Raw genomic sequence first — 20,287 nt, forward strand, 5'->3', positions numbered from 1 at the left:
CACTGACGGGAACATGTTCAACAGAAAATGCTGGTAAACTGCTGCTGCAGGATTGTTTCATAACCTTTATTCTCAATCTCTTGTTGTTCCCTGAGACAAAGACTTTTTAAAATTTCCATGGGCCCTCTGACATTGAAAAGCAGCTCTGGTATTATGCTAATAAAATGCCCATTGACTTCAATAGGATTTGGATATCAGGGGGGAAAATATTTTTCCTTAGATTTCGTGGGCTATATTGTATTTATGGTGGTAAATTATTCACACTTAAAAAAAAAACCTGTGTGTAGTAATGGATGCTTAAATCAACTGGGTATTCACAACTGAGAGTGAAAATTTAAACACTTGAAGTTCCATAGGCAGGGGGATTGAAGAAGTTCAAGAATAAATACCACTCACCTCAGAACAGCAAAGAGACTTTATCTGCCACTGGATAGAAAATAGTCCCATTTATTCTGACCTTTTAAGAGTTCATATATATTACCACAGAAATGTAGCACTTTGTACATAATTTTCTGTGCACAGAAAAAGTTTGTCCCAGTTGAGCACAGAATTTCCTGGTAGGTTTTCACTGTGCATTTTTGCGTTTCATAAGGACATAAGAACGGCCATACTGGGTCAGACGAAAGGTCCATCTAGCCCAGTATCCTGTCTTCCGACAGTGGCCAATCCCAGGTGCCCCAGAAGGAATTAACAGAACAGATAATCATCAAGTGATCCATCCCGTCGCCCATTCCCAGCTTCTGGCAAACAGAGACTCGGGACACCATCCCTAAACTGGGTTGTTTGGGATTGGTCACATGGTTTGATTCTGGTTGCTTGATTGGCATCATAACCATTATTTATTATTACTCCTTTTACACCTTTGTAAAGTGGTAGCACTTAAAGGTGTGCAGGGCGATCAGCAGCCACTTTGGCAGTTTCTCAGCGGGACAGGCTGGAGTTAAGGTGTTCCGTGAGCTAGTTTAAAAAATCACTGTGGCTTCCATCCTGCACTGGGATCTACTGGCAAGGACACCGGTTCCCATTCCATGTCCCACTGAAGTTAATGGAACTCAGGGGGCTGTGTCACCAAACCTGGATACCAAATCTGTGTTCTGTGCTTTTCCATTCAGACTAGTGATTATACATGCTAGTATTAATATAACTGGACTGATACCAAGTTCTTGAGAACCCATAAGCTACCAGTTGTATTTGATTACTTGCTCCTTTAAAGGGAAACATAGGCAGCTCAGGGCCAAAGCTGCCCTATTATTCCAGGCTGTCTCACTGACCCTGTGGCACATATGGCAATTTCCTTTAATATCCTGGACACACCGGATTGAATTAAGGTTAAGTATTTTATGTATTATTGTGGGGTTGTATGTAATGCTTCGAGCGGGCAGATGTGACTAATGTAAACCCTGGGGAGTGTTATGTGCTTCAAAACCTATTTAAAACAATGTGTCGGACAACCCAAGTTAAGTGAGGTTCCTAGGAAATACCTGGGGAGAGGTGAATACAAATTACCTTCTCTGGTTACGCAAAGACACAGCCTTTTGAAGCTTCACCTGAAGGAGGGGACCATTGTCTGGCTGAGTACCTATCCAAGCTGTATAAAGGAGTGACTCACAGATGCCTGGGGGGTATTTGTTCCGAGCTAACAGCTGTTCTGAACTTGTGACCACAGAGAAACCCCTTGGTGGGGTTTGAAGGATGGATCGTCTGCCAGAACCCTTGTTGGAAATGGGGTGATCACTTATTGACATAAGTGTAGGTTCTTTTCTCTGTAAGGCTTTCAGCTTAAGAACAGATGTGCTTGCTCAGAAAGGGCTGTGTGGTAGTGTATATCTATGGGCAATTATGGTCTGCAGAGGCAGTCTAACTTGCTGGGGAACTCACAGCATAGGCAAAGAACTGTGCAACCTTCCTCCCTTAGGCACTGTCCTATCCTGCTCTCGGGGCCTTCGCCCAAAGGAAAAACAAAACTTTCAGCTGGGTCTTCCCAACCCCCATTCCCTTCCTCAGGAACTACTGCAGGAGCCCCTCTCTCCCTGCGGCTTCACTTGGCAGTTCTTTTTCTAGCTCAGCCCTGGCTGAATTTGCCCTCTAACTCTTTGTAGCCTAGGTGCAGGCCTGCCCCTTAACTGGCTCAACTAGGAGTGCCTGCTCTGGCACAGAGGTGCTGGTCTTATTTTAATCACATTCCAGATGAATGTTATGTAGGCCCCACAGAATGTGTCCTCTGAGAAGCAAGAAAAGGGTTAACCTCTTCTGTGCCGTATTGCAGGGATCTGCAAGGGAGCAGGGTAAAATCAGCTGTGCAGGTGAGTGGGGAATCAGCATGTTAACCTTAGGAGCAAGAGACAGGATCTAAATGAATTTAGTGAGACCCTAACAGGCTCTGGGTGGGTCTCTCCCACTAGTCAGGAAGTATCTGCGCTCTATGGAATTCCATTCATCCCGAAGGCATTCCCGGAGCTGAGGTTAGTGTGGCAGTTGAGTGCTTCAGATCCTGGTAGGGACGATGTGCAATCGGACAAAACATGTGTAAATGATGCTGGAGGCCATTAGGGACATATTATAAATTGAATAGTACAACAAATGTGTCATGGAACTGTTAGGACTCTGGGGACCTGGTGCTCCACTACATTACCCTGCTTTCATACCAGCGTTAAGTCCACTGATGTCACGATACTTGAGTGATGAGCGGAGAACCACGCTGAAGACAAATCACATAAGGAATAAATTTGGCCTTCTGTCTACTATGATATTGAAGGCTGGGTTTTCAACAGACAGAGCCTGAGGTAGCTACACTATGAAATGCGCTGAACATGTACATCTGCAATGGTACACACGTGTGCCATGACTGTATGTATGTAAATTGAGTAACTCTACATACAAACAAATACTTGGATGCCCAAGGACCTGCTGGTGCATGCTATGCCACACAATATTGGTGCAGTAAGGTCCACAGTTTTTGGAGTGAGGTACTCAGTCTCTACCTGCCGAATGATTGCTCTACATTGTCATACCACTACGTAGTGTATGTGTACTGGGATTGGCGGGCTACTTCTGATGACAGGCAAAGGAGGAGCCGCTTTATTTTTATTCTAATTGAGGATTTCAGGAACACCAAACACTTTGGGTCAGACTGTTGGTGAGTTCAGTTAATTGTTACATGCAAAATAACATTAAAAAATGCGATGGTATGAAGTTTGGGGCCAGATTTTCAGCGGGTCAAAACTGAGCAAATGTCCATGCATTTGTACATACCCACTTTGCACACACAATCATGCTATGTATGTGTGTACAACTGTAGAACTATTTGCACACACAAATATGCCTGAGCAATAAGAATATCCGTGCCACAATGTCATACCACTCAGTCTAGTGCTGGGTAATAAAACATATTTATATTTTTGTGTACACACACACACACACACACACACACACACACACACACACACACACACACACACACACACACACACTTTCTTTCCTACGGTGGCTGCCTCCTTCTCAGTCCCCAAATCAAAACTTTTTCAGTCACTCCTTTAAACAAACCATAAACCTCACATGTACAGGTCTCGGAAGGAGATGCATGCCCCTAAGGAGAGCAGAATATTGAAGATTAAATGTGCTGTGTAAATCTGAAAGAATTTTGCCCAAAACTTATTTTCAGAGAGTGAGCCAGACTGTCTATTTCCGATACCGACTCTCTGCACACTTTGTAGTTACATGGCATCTCTTCAAGGATCTCAATGCATTTACAAACATGAATGAGTACAGCCCATCAACACTCTTCATGGAGCTGAAAATTACTGTTGATGGAGAAACCAAACTCAGAGTACTCCGCTTGCCCTTGGTCACAGGGGCAGTCTATGATACATCTGGGGAGAGAACCAGAACTCCTAATGCCCTCTCCTGTTGGTTAATCACATACAAACCTTCCGCTCTGGGGCCCAGAAGTGCACCCAGGACAGCAAACAACGCACATAGTTTTACTGGCTTAGGGCAAGGAATATTATTTTTGGTAGGCCAAAACAAAACAAAAACAAACAAAAAACTACTTTGGTCTCTTCATGCTCCTCAATCATTGTTTTAAAAAACAAAAAGTCACCAGCTAAGGCCCTAATTCAGCAAAGGACTTAAGCACATCTTTAAGCACTTTCAGCATGTGATTAATCCCATCGATATTCAGTAAAGTTCTGCACGTGTGTAGTGTATAAGGAATTGTGTGGTATCCCTTTTCAGTACTTTGTGAGCCCTCTAGTGGTCCTCACTATCCTGCTTTGGAAGCCATAAGAAGAACCCTTCCAGAGTCGCAGTGTATATATGGAGCTATGTTGGTGTATAGCTATAAACATGGTTATCTGGACCCCACTGTACTCATATGGTCCCTTCATATTACGTACGTTGTATAGGGAGCACAAGATGCAACAACATGATTAAGTGCTCTGCTGAATCAGGCCTTAAATGAATGATGGTGGGCATTAAAATGTAGCATAAGTTTTATAGTGTTGTTGTAATTTACTGTTTCTTGTAAATTATACGCGGCATGCTGCAGGGCTGAGGTGACTGCTATATGCAGACATAATTACATTTATTATAACTCATTTGAAATAGAATTTTCTCAGTCAGAGCAGGGATAGCGTGCTGTTACTAATCCAGAATGGCACACTTCTTTCTTTGCATAATGACTGCCTGGCTATTGACATTTGGGCCAGATCCTCAACTGGTATAGATTAGCATGGCTCTATTGAAACCAGTGGAATTATGCTGATTGAAACCATCTATGGATCTGGTTAAGAACATTAGAACGGCCATACTGGGTCAGACCAAAGGTCCATCTAGCCCAGCATCCTGGCTTCCGACAGTGGCCAATGCCAGGTGCTTCAGAGGGAATGAACAGAACAGGTAATCATCAAGTGATCCATCCCCTGTCGCCCATTCCCAGCTTCTGGCAAACAGAGGCTAGGGACACCAAGCAAACTTAAATCAGACTCCATGGCTTGGTGCCTCTTTTAATTCAAATTTACTTAAAATATTCTAGCAAACATGACACCGAAAAAGGAATTTGGAGTTTGTCAATGATGTATTTAAAACACCATCTTTTAGTGTAAATCCACCATCCGCCGTAAAGAGCCAACTTTGGCATTCACAGCACCCCAGTCAAGGAGCCTTCTGTACTCCCCGGGTTTCAACAAGTATTGTCAGCACCCTCCAAAGTTCGGCAGCTCATACAAGATCCAAGAGCCACCCAAAACATTGAGGGAGTGGATCTCAGGATAATGGATGCAATCCTGAACTGAGGGACAATCATCTGTGAGCTCCAACATTTGGCCTTGAAGGTCATCTCTTTCGAAGAGCTCGATCTTGTGGGAGTCGGTGTTCTGAGATGGCAAAGGGACCACAGAGAAGGAAAGACTGAAATACCTCTAACTTTCGAAAGCCAGACAGATCTTCTACTGATTAAATCTGGCTGCTATTAAAGAAACATACACAGAGAGATACTCTTTTTTTCATATCTGTTTGCGGAGAGGAAAGGTGGCATTGTGGTTAAAGTACTAGACTGGGATGGGGAAGATATGGGTTCAGCTCTCACCACTATCACGGTCTTCCTATGACCTTGGGCAAGACACTTGCATTCTGTGCCACACTTCCGCAAATGTAAAATGAGGATGATATGACCTTTCTCCCACCCTCTGTCAGTCTTCTCTGTTTCCATGGTGAGCTCTTCAGGGAAGTATTGTCTCTTACTATGTTTGTATAGCACCTAGCATAGGCGCCGACTCCGTGGGTGCTCTGGGGCTGGAGCACCCATGGGAAAAAAATAGTGGGTGCTCAGCACCCACCGGCAGCCTCACGGATCAGCTCCTTCCCTTACCCCCCAGCCCGTTCTCCCGCCGGTGGGCCCCACCAATCAGCTCCTACCCCGAGCTCCCACCTGCCACAATCAGCTGTTCAGTGGTGTGCAGGAGGTGTTGGGAGGGGGAGGGGGCACTGAGTGGAGTCATCCACTTTCAGAAGTCAGGATATTCTCCCCTTTTTAAGAAAGTACTGTTGTCCCAAGTAATTGGGGCACTCATATAAGTCGTCCCGCTGCCTTTTTCTACCTGGCTGAAATTGCATTGTTTCAAGTAGGATTGCAGATCCGGGTGATCAGTGCTACATTGGTAACAATGGCCCTGGAAGCTCCTGTCTTGGTAGAAGACAATCTGCAATGTAAATATTTATAAAACCTCACCCAAATGCACGTATTAGATCATGATATTGGCATATCTGGTCTTGCAGGCCTGCTGCTCTGCTCACCTTTCCCATTTTCACTAGCTTGTAGAGGTGACAGCTCGGAGCCATGACCAAATACAGAGATATCTTTTATCTACAGCAGACCTAATGCTGCAACTGCAAGAATAACACAAAAGGGGCATTTTCTGATGAGTAAGGGGATTTCATGTTTTCTCTTTATCACGAGGAATGGCATTTACTGTACGTAGCATACTGCATTCATCATCTTTGCTACATTTGTGTTATTCTTGGTGCCCTGAGTGCTAATGAACTGTTCATTATATAACCTTGAAGACAATGGCGGCAGAGTGTAAATTGATGTGTGCCAATCAACACCAGCTGAGGATCTGGCCCAGTATGTTAAACAGAGACTTATCTTCTTTAGATAAAATGGTTCTCAATTGTATCTGCCAGTGAGATCGAACAGCATACTTAGCCCATATGTGCATTCTATCCCATCTACCCGCCACTGTTGAATTAGCCCAGAGACTTCCATGGAGTTACACTTATTTACACCACGTCTAAATTTGGCCCATAACCAATCACTACGCCTCTTTCATGAAAACAAATTGTTTCTTACTCCTTTTGTTATAAAGAGATGACAAAATATTAACTCAGTTACTATAGGAAAATGACTGATGCCCTTAAGGCATGCAAAAGAAACAACATCAGATGTGTATCATAATACATGCTGCAATGCTACCCTACATATTGGAACATATCCTGACTCCACAAGACAGTAACAGAAAGGAATTTCTGTCCGTGTATCATGTACCATAGCTCAGCTATGTGGGGGGAGGGAAGGGAAGGGAAGGAGAGAGGAATTGCAGAGATCAAAAGACATATTCAAGTAGACTTTGCACTGACTTCACATGGGAGGGTTACATGTTTCCCTGCACCTTCTGAAAAGTTCACCATTTATTGGGCTGGTTGTGCTATCAACATAGCTACTTCAAATATTTGAGCAATTGAACCAACTGGGTCTTATCTGACATTTTGCTTTGACTTCAAATTATGGGTTACTTGCTAATACTGAAGCTCAGCAGTTTTAGTCCTGGCAAACTCTCTTCTTTTGAATGTTCTTACGAATTGCTCTGCTTCAGTTTTGAATTCAGAGTATAAACTGATCACCAGCTGGAGCCAGGAAGACACTTTCTTCCCGAGAAGAACACAATCAGTACATCATGGGGAAATACATCACTTCCCGTAGTGGTCCCTGTGGAATACAGGACTGGATGGGCCATTTGGCTTGTTCTCTTATGACAATGTCTATTCCCTAAATCTAAAATCTTTAAAACAAACCACTGCACACCTAACCGGGGGTGCAAATCAATGCATGTAGACTTTAATATTTCCAAGAGGCAATGCTTAAAAGCAAAGAAACTGGCACACTCAGAAATGAGAGCACAAAATTGAGCTTGTATGTGCAGCTGGAGAAACCTGTTCAGGCATGTAAGGGTATCCACCTTGTCACCTAACTTGGCATGCAAACTTAATTGGATGTCTTGGTGATTTATTTAAAAGCGTTCTTTGCAATGATTTAGTCTCCAGTTCCAATGGAGCAAATGGCTATTTTTGGCACAGGAGCATGAAGGATTTGGAGGGAAGCGCACCCAGACTCCTTCACTCAGCAGGGTGTTAGCCAGACGGGGTGAGCTTTGAATGTTGTGGACAGAGGGAAAGAGATACTGGAGGGCATGCTGAGGAAAGAGAAGAAAGGGCTGTCACCCCATTGCTTTCCCAGACCTTTCTACCTCCTTTTCCTTCTCTGCCTGCTCCCCTTCATAGCAGGCCTTGTGTTTCCTCTATTGGTTGCAGCTGTGGGTTCCTCCCTCCATGATTGGCAGCTCTGGCAGCTGTGTGGGGTTGTGATCAAGCTGCTTGCTTGTAGACAGGAGAGGGTCTCCTCCCCCCTGTGTCTGTGCTCAGTATGGGGTTTTGTAGACCCCACTGCAGTCTTGTTACCACAGTATCTGGTAAGATCTCCCAATCTTCAATGGGTTTATATTCACAACACACCTGTGAGGTAGGGAAATGCTATTATACCCATTTTAAAGACAGCCTCTCTCTGCCTCAGGTCTCTAAATGACTGGCAAAGGGTCATACAGGAAGTCTGGGGTGAAGGAGGAAACTGAACCCTGGTCTACCTAGTCTAAGACTGACACCCTAACCACTAGACCATCTTTCCTCTCAGCAGCTATTGAATCAACACTGAGCCTGTTTTCTAGAGGCGAATAGTTATGCCCCATGAGAATTCCTGTCCACAAAGTAGTCACCTCCTGGGATACTAGAAAAAAGGGAGCCCTAAGGGTCTGAGTAAGAATCAAGCACCCCTGTGTTCCAGTCCCAGCTCCAACATAGTCTTGGGTAAGTCACTTAAGCACATTTTTTCTGGTGCTGTAGCCAAATCTCCTTTCTAGGGATGGGGTAAGAGCTAAAACCTGAAATTCTGGAGCACGCTTGTGCTCAGATTTTTGTGGGGTGTTATTTCACCTTGAGCCATTGGAATGCCACACACTTCTCCAAGTTCTGCCAAGTGGCTAAGAAGGCCGGTGTTTTTCAGTGTATCAAACCCTGTGCCCCTACTGTCAGTCACTGTAGGATCAGCCAATTTGTGATGAGCTCTAATTGGAATATACAGACTGCTTCCTAAGCTTCTCTTTCCCCCATATCCTTTTAAAGGAAGTGGCTACTATTGTGACTCATAGAATCATAAGACTGGAAGGGACCCCGAGAGGTCATTTAGTCTAGTCCCCTGCACTCATGGCAGGACTAAGAGTATTATCTAGACTCCAGAGTTTTAGCCTTTGGCCAAACCTTTGCTTACAAATCTCACGAGAGTTAGATAACCTTGGAAGATCTGACATCCTGTCCTCTTTTGTAACTAGGACTCTGCCCCAGAGCATTTGGATCATTGTGTTCTTCCCTTAGACACTCAGCATTCATTCTTTGGGGTTTATTTTGTTTATGGCTTTCTGATGACACACCCCTTTATTCCTGTGTAGGAGTTTGGCCAACAGCTATAGAGATCATGATTAGTGAAAGAAGGCCGAAGTGTTTTGGCCATGTGTAGATGTCAAAAAACTGTATTCCTAAACAAGCCTTTGACTGGATGGCACTTAGTGGAAGGCAGAAAACAGGAGGACAATAGACAATGTATATGAAAACCATTGAGAAAAATGTTACTGTCCTGAAAAAAGACTATAATAGAGCAAGACATGTGGCATTAGACAGAGGGAGTTGGAAACGCTGGGTTGCATGATGTGTCATGAGGCAGGAGAGCAACTAATATAAATAATTAGGGGTTATTTTGTACTAAGTATCTCAACCCCTTTGGATGGCTTGGGCTTGTTTTCCTTTTCATGCTGAAAAGGTTGCCAGGTTAGCTGTCGCTCTTCTTTGGAAGAGTGTGACAAGTAGCACCCTTGCAGGGCTTTCTTCTGCTCTCACCACACTTATACAACAATATAACTCCCCTGCCTCCAGTAGACTTACTCCTGACTTAGTGGTAGGACTGAGAACAGAAGGGGGCAATCAACACTACAGTATATATTGCTTAAGAGAGTGCACTCAAATAATGGCTGGTTGTTGGGGTGTCTACCCCACTCCAGACCTGAGTAAGTATAACGGGACAATTAATGCTGAGACAGGCTGCACCTGGAGCAGAATTAGGGCAGATAAGGTCTGATGGAAGATGAAGGCCAGCTGGGCAGGGACAGGCTGAGCTGGTATAAAACCAGGAAGTGGAGCACGAGGAGGGGGCTACAGGAAGGAACTCTGTAGTTACTCCCTAGAGAGGAAGCACATTAGTAAGAGAGAAGGAGGTGCTCTAAGGAGACAGTAAGTCCTGGGATCCTGCTTTGGACTGTAGGACTTGAACTTGAGAGAGGATGAAGTAGCCACAGGGAGCAGAGGAGGCTCTAATGGTAACCCAGGGATGGGCCAGAACACAGTGAAAGGAAGGTAGGAAGCAGCCTAGGAGAGCAGCAATAGAGTCTGGGATAACAAAGACCATGGTTGCTAGTTATAGGCTGGCTGGTCTGGAACCCCGAGTAGCAGGCAGGCACAGGTTCTCCTACCAGCCACTGGGAAGTGGCACAGGATTGCAGGAGACACCAACTGGACAGCTGGTCTGGAGTAGGGTGACCAGGTGTCCTGTTTTTAAAGGGACATTCCTGTATTTAAGTCTTCCTGCAGGTGTCCTGACTTTTTCTTAAAACCTACAAATTGTTCCATATTTTCTGTCTCCCCCAGTCAATACTGGTGGGTCCTGCTGCTGGCCAGATCCCTGCTCAGCAGCTGACCACTCTCGAGCAGTGAGTGGAGGGGTGAATCCAGTGGCCGATGATGTGGGTGGGTGTGCAAGGTTGGTGGCAGGGCAAAGCTGCAGCGCACGGGGCCAGCCACTCCCCCTGCTGGTCTATCAGCGCAGCTCCTGTTGCGTGCCGGCTCTCGGCCAGCAGGATCTCGCCCCCTGTCCTGTTTCCAGCCAGCACTGGCTGCGCACTGTGAGCTGTGGTGGCTGGTGAGTGCAGGCAGGCACCAGGCGGCGGAGGGTTACATGTCTCCTCTGCTGCCCACCCGTTGACCCTTTACATGCTCCCCCTCTCGCTGTCCTCTCCCTGCTTGGCCCCTTTACCTGCTGCTCCTCCCCATTGGGGCGCATCCTGCTCCAGCACTGTGCAGAGAACCAGCCCCTGGTCGGAGCACTCAGCTCACCAACAGCTTGGCTGGCAGGCTGCTTTCTTCCCCCACTGCCTCTGGCTGGGCCAGCGCCCCAGGAAAGCCCAAGACCCTCTGGCCCGGGGTGCTGGCCAGGAGGAGCCAAGCCCTGTGTGTGCTAAAGCCCCGCACAGCGCTGGCAGGGGGTAGCCTCTCCGCCCCTCAGCTAAACTCTGGAGTGGCGGGGGGGAAGCGATCTCCAGCCTGTTCGTGCCCTGACTCTGCAGACTCTCTCTTCACCTGCCATCCTGCCCCCAGGGATTGTGGGGCTGCTCTGTCCACTAGGTACCCTGCCCTGCTGAGCCCCGTCTCTGGCTGGGTTCACTGAAGCCCCTGCAGTAAGGTTCATGGGCCCTGGTGCACAATGCATCTGTGGGGCTTAACCCCTTCCTGCCTGCGCTGTAGCCAGGGGACAAGAGGTGGGTGGGTTACGCCAGTGGCCAGCAGCAGCCTGGAAGTGTTAGCTGCCTTTTGACACTGTGCAGGCAGGAAGGGACAGGAGCTGCTTTCAGAAACAGAGGGGCGGGCGTGGAAAAGATGAGCTCTGCAAAGACTTGGGCCAGATCAACCCTTCCCCAGCACCTCCTGCCCTATGGCTGGAAGCAGCTCCCATCCCTTCCTTCCTGCACAGTGCTGAAAGGCTGCTGCTGGCCACATTCGTGTGAACCCTGACAGAAATTGGTGGGGGAGGGGGGAGGAGAATGTGCCTGTGTGCCCCCCTCCACCTGTTGCATCGGGGAGATGTGGTGCCAGGTACCAGGAGAGGAGGGTCCGTCCTGGGGGCACAGCCAGGCATGGAGGGTGGAGAGCACCGGGCAGGTAGGGTCGGGTCAGTTGGTCACCCACCCCGTTGAGAGAGGGGTGTGTGTGTGTGTGTGTCTGTCACCTCTCCCTGTTGTGTAGGAGTGTGTGTGTGTGTGTGTGTGTGTGTGTCACCTCTACCTGTGTGAACCCTAAAGCCTTAAAGATAAGAAGGTAAATAAAAAGACTCCAGCTACGCAGTATTTCTTTTTAACATGGGGTTCAGTCAACTTGATGTTAATTTGAACGTTGGTACTACATAGTGCTGATTGATTGCTGTTGAACTCGCTTGAATATGAGTAATTTTACCAGGTGTCCCATCTTCAGCATAGGAAAATATGGTCACCCTAGTCTGGAAGGACATTGATGCCCTGGAAGGAGGCGGGGGACTATAGTGACATTGCCGAAGGGCCAAGTCGTGAAGAGAGAGAGCAGGCTCACAGCATGAGTACTGCGCAAGGTGGGAGCTGATCCCAGATGTAGTCACAAAGAGGTGCCCCCACTGCTGAGTGAACCCCATGACAGGCTGTTTCACACAGGCTCCAATCAAGCACAGCACTTAAGCACATGTGTAACTTTCTCTATGGGACTATCCATGAGCTTCAGTTAAGCACGCGCTTAAGTGCTTTGCTGGATCAGAGCCTCATGCTGTCCCCCAGAGGCCATTTGCTTCCAGAATGCCAACAGGTTTTGGGCAGTCTGTCTAGAGATTTCTATTGAATTCGTCTCCCATACGACTGTGCAACATACTGCCAACAGGCCATTGGAGATGATACTGTCTAGCACTTATTACTGGAGCCCTGGCCCCTGCTACAATGCTGGGCTTCTCTCACTGACAAAAGAGCTTGTGTCTTTGATCTACGTGCAGACACTCAGCTCGGCCTCACTTTGGCATCTCCATAAGGGGACTGTACTGTAGCCTTGGAGGGCAGGCTAGAACTGAATGTCTCATTGCCTTTGCTCTTTCCTTTGTATTTAATCTTGTCCCTTGCACCCCTTGATAATCATATATACAGATTAGTCTTTCCAGAACGGTGACACCTTCATCACTGTCCATGAAGACCCAAGGATTAAAACGCATCTTGCTGCATATAACAGTCTCTTTGGATCCAAAGTACATCTGCTGCTGGTATGGCTCCGAGCGCTTTCTGTGGCACCCCCTCCACCAGCCTGGTGAATGCTCTGTATGGCTCCCCTCCAAAAGAGACAAGAACAGCAGCATGGGGCCCTCCCCTCTCCCAGGAATGGGAGCAAAGGCCCTCCACCCTCAGGGACAACAGGGGGTTCTTTGTCCCTCCCACCCTGAGATACAGGGGTAGAGGTAGTGGAGCTCCAAAAACTCTCACCCAGGCTCCGGGGCATCTGCTTGGTTGGATGGGCTGGGCCTGCAGCATTTCTATTCCTGCCTCCCACTGTCCTCCGCTGGGCTGGTGTTGATGGTTCCTGCAGTTGACCTCACATTGAGATGCATTGTTCAAAAGCTATTGTTTCAGGCTGGCTGCAGATTTAGGCAGATGTCTCTGCATTGGTTCCACCTGAGTCATACTTTGCTTTACACCCCTCTGGGCCAGAAACCTCCGCTTTTGTTACAAACAGGAGGTTCCAGTGTAATCAGATAATTAGGCCCGAGGCTCAGACCCTGGCTGGGGGGAGAGCTGTGACTGGCGCTGCCCCTCAGCTGGGAGGGGGCTGTGGCTGATTCCTGCCACCAGCTGGGTGCCCAGCTCTGCCTGCTCCATGCCTGGTGGCTGAGGGGACTCTGGCTGCTGCTCCCTGGTGGTACTTCCAGGGCCCTCTGGCCAGGGAGTGAAGGCTGGAGCTCAGCCCAGGGCCCCTCTCACCCAAGCTCCAAATCTCTGGTAAGGGGGGAGGGAGGCTGGAGGATTATGATCTAGACTGTAGCTGTATGGTTACAGTCCTCCTGTCTGCCTCTCTACGGTCCAAGTCCTGCATGTTTCACTCTATGGTTCAGCTCCTACTACATGTCCTGCACTGCATTCTGGGTAAGGGCAGCACAGCCATGAAGGTGCCCCTGTACTCCCTTGTGTGGCTGCCTAGGCCGGAGCCCTGTGTTTGGCGTTGGGCTCTTTGTGCTGGAAGTAGCTATGCAATGCTGGGGGAGGGCAGGGAAAGATGAGGGACTAATTTTGGATCAGAAGATGATACTGTAGCCCAAGAACACAGGATAAGCCTCAACGTTCCCCTTAGTACATTTACAACAGCACGCTGAGAGCACAATGGTTGCTAAAGCATTTTATTCATTGAGACCCTTCCAGGCGAAAGGCGTCTTGATTCAGTAGAGATCAGTGGCACGTCTCAAAGAGCCGACTCTGCCACTCATAGAGCCCCACTCGCTGAATCTCCGATACTGCCCTGGCCTCAGCAGGTATTGGCGGCCTCTGTAATTCGGCAATTCATAAAGGATCCAGTACCCGTCCAGTACAGAACAAGAGAGCATCTCGGGGGAGCGTAGCTGGTCCATGACTTGTGGAGAGTCCTCGGTTAACTCTACCATGTTGCCTCTGTGATCCGCCTTCTCATAGATCTTTATCCTGTAGGTGCCCCTGTGCTGTGACAGAAAATGAGACAGGGTAATAGTGACTGCAGCAGGCTGGCTGCCTGTGATCCTGGGCCCTTAAAGCTGCCTCTGCTCCCCACAGGAGGGGAATCCTTGAATGCTGCAAAGGCAGCACATCCACCAATTTGACTCAGACCTACGCGAACCGTGACTCCCACCTTTGGTGCAGGGAGCATGTCTGGGGTGGGGAGGAGGGAGCCCATCCAGGTGCAAGAGGGGGCGGGGCTGGAATTTACAATGCTGGCCAATCCTCAGTGAGCAAAGTGGTCTCCTAGGCTACGCCAAGTTCTGCTGGGGGCTGTTTCAGGCTTCAGCGGCCCCAGAATCAAGGTAACTGAGAAGTGACTTTGTTTGAAAGTGTTACAGAAAATATTGGGGCCCAATTCTCCCCTCACACTGGTGTAACTCTGTGGGCATAAGTGAGTTATTCCTTATTTTACACCAGTGTGAGGGGAGTGGGCCCAGTGTATCTCCAAATCCCCAGAAGTTACGGAAACATTTCCCCTTCTTAACTGGAAGTATGTTGTCATTTACTGTCCATAGACTTAACCAAAGGAGAGCTGCATCCGGGCCCTGAACAGGCAGTGGAAGGTTTCCTATCCTATCCCTTGAATGTCCCCCTCAGCTATCCTGGAGGGACGACCACTAGGAGGAAGAAAGCAGTTCTTGTTTTCAGTCTCGGTAGCTAAGCTGAAAATGATCAAATAAGAACCTTATGACAGTGGCTTGGGCAATGTTACCATTTTTGGAAGAAAAAAAAAAAAAGAAGGAAAATCGAACTCACCGGTGGGATCATCCGGCAGGACTTAATGGAGGTGCTGAAACCCTCAGACTGCATGTCGGGATAATCCCCCCGTTTCAGAAAGAACTGCTGTCCCTGGAAGTTGGGACGTTCATAGAGCATGAAGCAGCCACTTTCCACGCGGACAGAGTTACAGCGGCTGAGCTGACTTTGAAAATCCGGCCGGTCGCTGCTGCACTCAACGGAGCGGCCCTGGAAGTTTCTGTCCTCGAAAAGGATGATCTAGTGTGAGAAACAAACGGCAGAGTTTGCAGTAACATCCTATACAGTGTGACTGCGTCCTGGCATTCCAATTTCTCTCCGTCCAGCACACTAAGCCTGAAGTGTCTGGGCCTTACATTTTACTCACAGTTATCATAAATTGGTATACTTCAGTGGAATTGATCCTCATTTACACAGGGGTAAGCGAAAGCAGAATTGGGCTGTGAGAGATTAATATACAGGGACTAATAGAGACAGTAGGTCCCCTAGCTCTGCATTCTTGATTCTCCTCTCCTACTGGTATCGGCCTGGAATAACTCCTTTGACATCAAGAGACTAACTCTGATGTAAATGAGAGGAGAATCAGGTCCCTGGCTTCAGACTGACATACCAAACAATCCAGTCCAGATCGGTTTCTCTTACCTTTCCCATCATAGCTGGATTCAGGCTGCAAGCCTTAGTACTCCAGCCGGGCAACTGCCTTTTTATACCTCACAACCAGTTCGAAGTGTGCACACGTTAACAAAAGTCTTTTCTCTGTTCATAGAGCCAGCTCATGAGTCTGGGGTCTCATTCAGTCTTTGTATTAGTGTCCATAAGTTTTCTGTAGTGGGGAACAGGTTATATTCCAGTTGTTACCAGTGAGCAGTTCTGGGCCCTGGATCTGTCAGCACAGCCATTTTTACATTGAAGACAACATAGTTCAGGAAAAGAGAGAAACTTCTGGCCGAGTGACAGAGGGGACTGGATGTCGATGCCATCACATCACTTTTCTATAGAGTCTCTGCAGTTGCATTGTTATTAGTGAATGCAGAAGTGGTACAATAAAGATGGAAGAGGGTTCAAACAACAAAATAGAAAGTAGGGAGATAAAAACAGAAATTTGTATGTCAAAAATAATGTCAAAAGGGCTTAGGTAGACATCATGCGGGTTTTAGCCATTCGGTAGCTTTGGGGTCAGCAGTATGGAGTCTGGAACGGCCTCCTGAGAGACCAGCATGAGATGAGCAGCTGTTCAGTAGGTGTGCAGCGTCTATCCCCACCTGCAGCCACACGGAGCTGTTTGGAGTCCCCAGGTCTAGTCATTTGCCGCACTCCTCACCACCCCACATCTAAAATGGTAGAGCTTGTACCACGGATAGCGTGGCAGCCCGAAGCCTGGCAGTGTCCCATCAGGCTAAGTCCTATGTTCTGTAACCTAGACCATCCTGATGTGCCAGCGGTGAGGCACCTCCCATGTATTTTTGACAGTTGTGGTTATCTCCTGGGTTGTGTCAAGGAGGTTCTTCACTGAAATGTTACAGTGTTCCCTGATAGGAGCTGGGATAGTAGAGAGGACTGGCAGCTGCCCGGTGTTTGTTGGTCTCATAGTCCCTGTTATTCTCGTCATTTGATTCAATTAAACATCAACTAGCTTTGTCTGGGGAGAGTTTAGTCACACAGGAGCACAGTATTCTCCAACTGAATAGCAGAGAGGTAGTGCCAAGCCATGCAGTGTTTGTGCGTTAGCTCCTCAACTTGAGCCTCCAAGCTTTTCTAACAGGTCATTTCTGCTGCTAATTTCCTGAGCTCTCTTGGTGATGTTATCCTTATAGGTAAGTGTGTGAGCTAGAGTTCCTTGTAGGTATACTGGCTTTACGTCACGTGCCAATCATTCTTCATTCAAGAAGATGTTGAGTTCTCATGAAGCATTGGTTTGATTGATATGAAAGCATGACAACACCGTTTTTGACATGCTGGGCTTCAGTCTCCACTTCCTGCAGTCACCACTGATGGCTGCCATATCTTGTTCTGGTTGTCCTCAACCTTTCTGAAACCTCTGTCTCTTGAGGCTAGGTGGATGTCATCTGCATACTTGAATGGTCTTGAGATATCTGGAGACAGATGTTTTGGAAATATGTTTGGGCAAGAACAGACCTCCTGAGGGAACCTGTTCTTCTGGCTCCTCCATGTGCTCAGTTTATTTCCTAGCACTGCTTGGAACTGTCTGTTTTGAAGCATCATTTCTGTAGCCATAACAATGCATCAAAGTAACATCTTTGACATCTTGACCAGCAAGCCAGTGTGCCATCAAGTCAGGAAACACAGCCCCTGTCTTTTTGTTTTCTTTTGGTAGAAAACCATTTTCTATATAGGTGGTAAGAGAAAGAACTTGGTCATAAGTTCTCCTGCTAGGTTTGAAACCTGGCTTGTCATCACTTAGAGCCTGCTCTAATGTGAGCATGATCCTTTGTAGAATTAGTCACTCCAGAAGTTTGGAAGCACGGCTGAAATTGATATCAGACAGCTGGAGGGAATGGTACTTTCCTTGTTTTGGTGTAGTTAGTATCCGAGCTTTCTGCCATAGCTGTCCTCTTGGATGACACTGGATATGAAAATTGACAGCCATTTTATGCTCTGCTTATCAAATTTTAACAGCATTTCTGGTGGAAATCTTGTTATGGCCACATGCTTTTCCTGCTTTCATGTAGCTCAGTGCTCTCTCCACTTCCTCAGTGGAGAAGGGCTGGAAAAAGTCTTCCTCACTCTGAGTGGGCCAGGCTGAATCAGTGCCATCCACTCTTTACTGATTCCTCGAAGGACTCATCCCTGTCAGCTTTTGCCATGGTAACTGAATGGGTGGTGATGCTGTTCGGGATGCTGACCGTTGGTTGGTGGGTTGTTACATTATTTGTGCTGTATAAAAGTTGGCTTCATTTCCCATTGTATATGTTAACATCCAGCATCTCAAAGATTCTGTTTGACCTGTTCAGTTTGGTTTTGTGAGACATTGGGGTAACATGTTATTCCCTGGGAAATTGGAATATAAAATAGTACTCTAGATACAGAAATCATTTTACAGCTATTGTGGTCAATGTTCCCTCTAATTTTTTCCATCCAGGTGCGAAATAAATTTTCTCATTTTTTCATTTGCACCGAGGTATGTGCCTATGTGCGCCACCAGTAGAAACAAAAAACCTAGATATAATATATATTTTTTAAAAGTTATCATAGGGATAATTACTCCGGCCAGGACAGGTTAGACATTTTAGAACTCACTACTCAAAGAATTAAATTTAAGTGTAAGAGAAATAAAAATTATGAAATGCATAGACAAGTCAAAACACTAAAATAACACTTTGAAAGAATAAAATTACGGAGAATATATGTGCATTGCAGGAAGTACCAAGAAGTAACAACAACAACAATAATACAAGGATGTGTTGGGAGGTGAGTGAGAAAGAGACTGTGTGTGTGTGTGTGTGTGTGTGTGTGTGTGTGTGTGTGTGTGTGTGTGTGTGTGTGTGTGTGTGTGTGTGTGAGAGAGAGAGACTGACTGACTGGCTGTCTCTCTGTGTGTGCTGGCTGCTGGGGAAAGCCATGCGCTGTCTCTTTAAGACACTCACTGAAAGCTCTCCTGCTCTGTCCTGTGCCCTGTTTCCCATCCCCTGCTCTGCGGAGATGGGGGGCAGGGGAGAGAGAGAGACTGTCTGACTGCTGGGGAAATCTCAGAAATAGTGCACTGTCTCTTTAAGAAAGGCACTCAGCTGACAGCCATTCACCATTCAGACTGCAGCAGCTCCCAGTCCTCCTGAGCCAGGCTGTCTCCTCTGCCCTGCTCTGTGGAGATGGGGTACAGGGGTGGGGGGAGGGGGACACCCTGACATCAGCACCCTCCTCCTTTCCCCACCTCCCGCTCTGCACAGCCAGCAGGAGGGTCCCAGGAGCAGCTGCAGGACGGCACAATGTAAGGGGCGGGGCACCTGAACACATGCTGCCGGCTGTACATGCTCTGCTATCAACTGGGCGGCACTTACATCTCCTGCGTGGCCACCCAAGAGCGCAGCTTATAGGGAACACAGACTGTGGTATAATGGTGGCTCATGGGTCCAGTAGAATGTTAGACTGAATGTATGGACTTAAAATGAAGCCCATATGGACAGGACTTGTGCTGCTGTAATGTTTGACCTTAGAGGTTTGTTCTGGTACAACTAGATTGATGTAGTTGGACTGGTGCAAATTTTCCTTGTCTAGCTAAGCCCTTAATGTCAAGTTCTGTATTGGTTTGAAGTTGGTAACCAGTTAATGCCAACTTCTTATATAGAGCTTTTCACCAATAGATCTCAAAGTGCTTCACTCTCTTTAATGTATTTATCCTCATAATACACTTGTGAGGGAGGTGTTGGAATTTTCTCCCAGACCTCTTTCCACTTGGCTTCCCAAGTTCAACTCCAGACTTTGTCACTCCGGTATCTTTATTTGGCATATAGCAACACTACGTTTTGTTGATTAGACTCAAACACGGAGTGGCGGTGGATATAGGGTATGTCACATGCGTATCCAAAGTTACAGAGAAACTCGCTCCATTTATGTACACTTACACATTTTATTGTGTAAGCAGGGTCTGAATGAATGCTTCCTTGACAGCTATCTGGAAGGGGTAGAGACTTGGGTGTGTTTATGTAAATACAGTTTGCTCCTGCTCTGCTTACATATTCAGCAAAAAGTGATCAACTTTGGCTGGTGTTGGGTACAAATCACCTTAGTACTGAATGCAGGGGTAGTGAAATATGGTTACTAATGTTGTAATTATTGTAGGAATACAGGAAAGCTGGACTGTGCTTAACCTGTCCCAAATGACTGGGCTTAATCTGTCCCCCTCAGTTGAAAGAACCTCGTTAAGTCAGGGGCTTGAATGTCAGACCCATGTGAAGTAAGAGGGGTGGGGACAGGTATCCCTGGCTAGGAGGCTACATACCCTCATGGGTCTTTCCTAGAGTGGTTTAACCTGTTCCTACTGACTATTCAAAGAATAGAGCTAAATAGGCTTCATTAGGAGCCTCTTTGTTATGTTAAATGCCTAATCAGAGCTGAAATCACTTGAGATGGGGCAGTGTTTCTGCCTAGCCTCCAAAGAGCTAAAAATACTGAGACTG

The 20,287-nt window shown here is 47.0% G+C and overlaps 1 protein-coding gene and 1 pseudogene across 1 annotated transcript; both read right to left on the reverse strand.

The window, feature by feature from the left end:
- Positions 1-5,093: 5,093 nt before the first annotated feature.
- On the reverse strand, positions 5,094-6,300 carry LOC135885477 (gamma-crystallin B-like; annotated as a pseudogene).
- A 7,783-nt stretch (positions 6,301-14,083) lies between these two features.
- Positions 14,084-15,803, reverse strand: LOC135885463 (gamma-crystallin B-like). Its single transcript, XM_065413182.1, has 3 exons — positions 15,795-15,803; positions 15,153-15,392; positions 14,084-14,359 (listed from the first exon to the last, which is right to left on the reverse strand). Exons 1-3 carry the CDS (start codon positions 15,801-15,803, stop codon positions 14,084-14,086), a joined length of 525 nt encoding a protein of 174 aa, XP_065269254.1.
- Positions 15,804-20,287: the final 4,484 nt, after the last annotated feature.

The sequence above is a fragment of the Emys orbicularis genome, chromosome 11, assembly GCF_028017835.1.
Source record: "Emys orbicularis isolate rEmyOrb1 chromosome 11, rEmyOrb1.hap1, whole genome shotgun sequence".
In the NCBI taxonomy this organism is placed as follows: Eukaryota; Metazoa; Chordata; order Testudines; family Emydidae; genus Emys; species Emys orbicularis.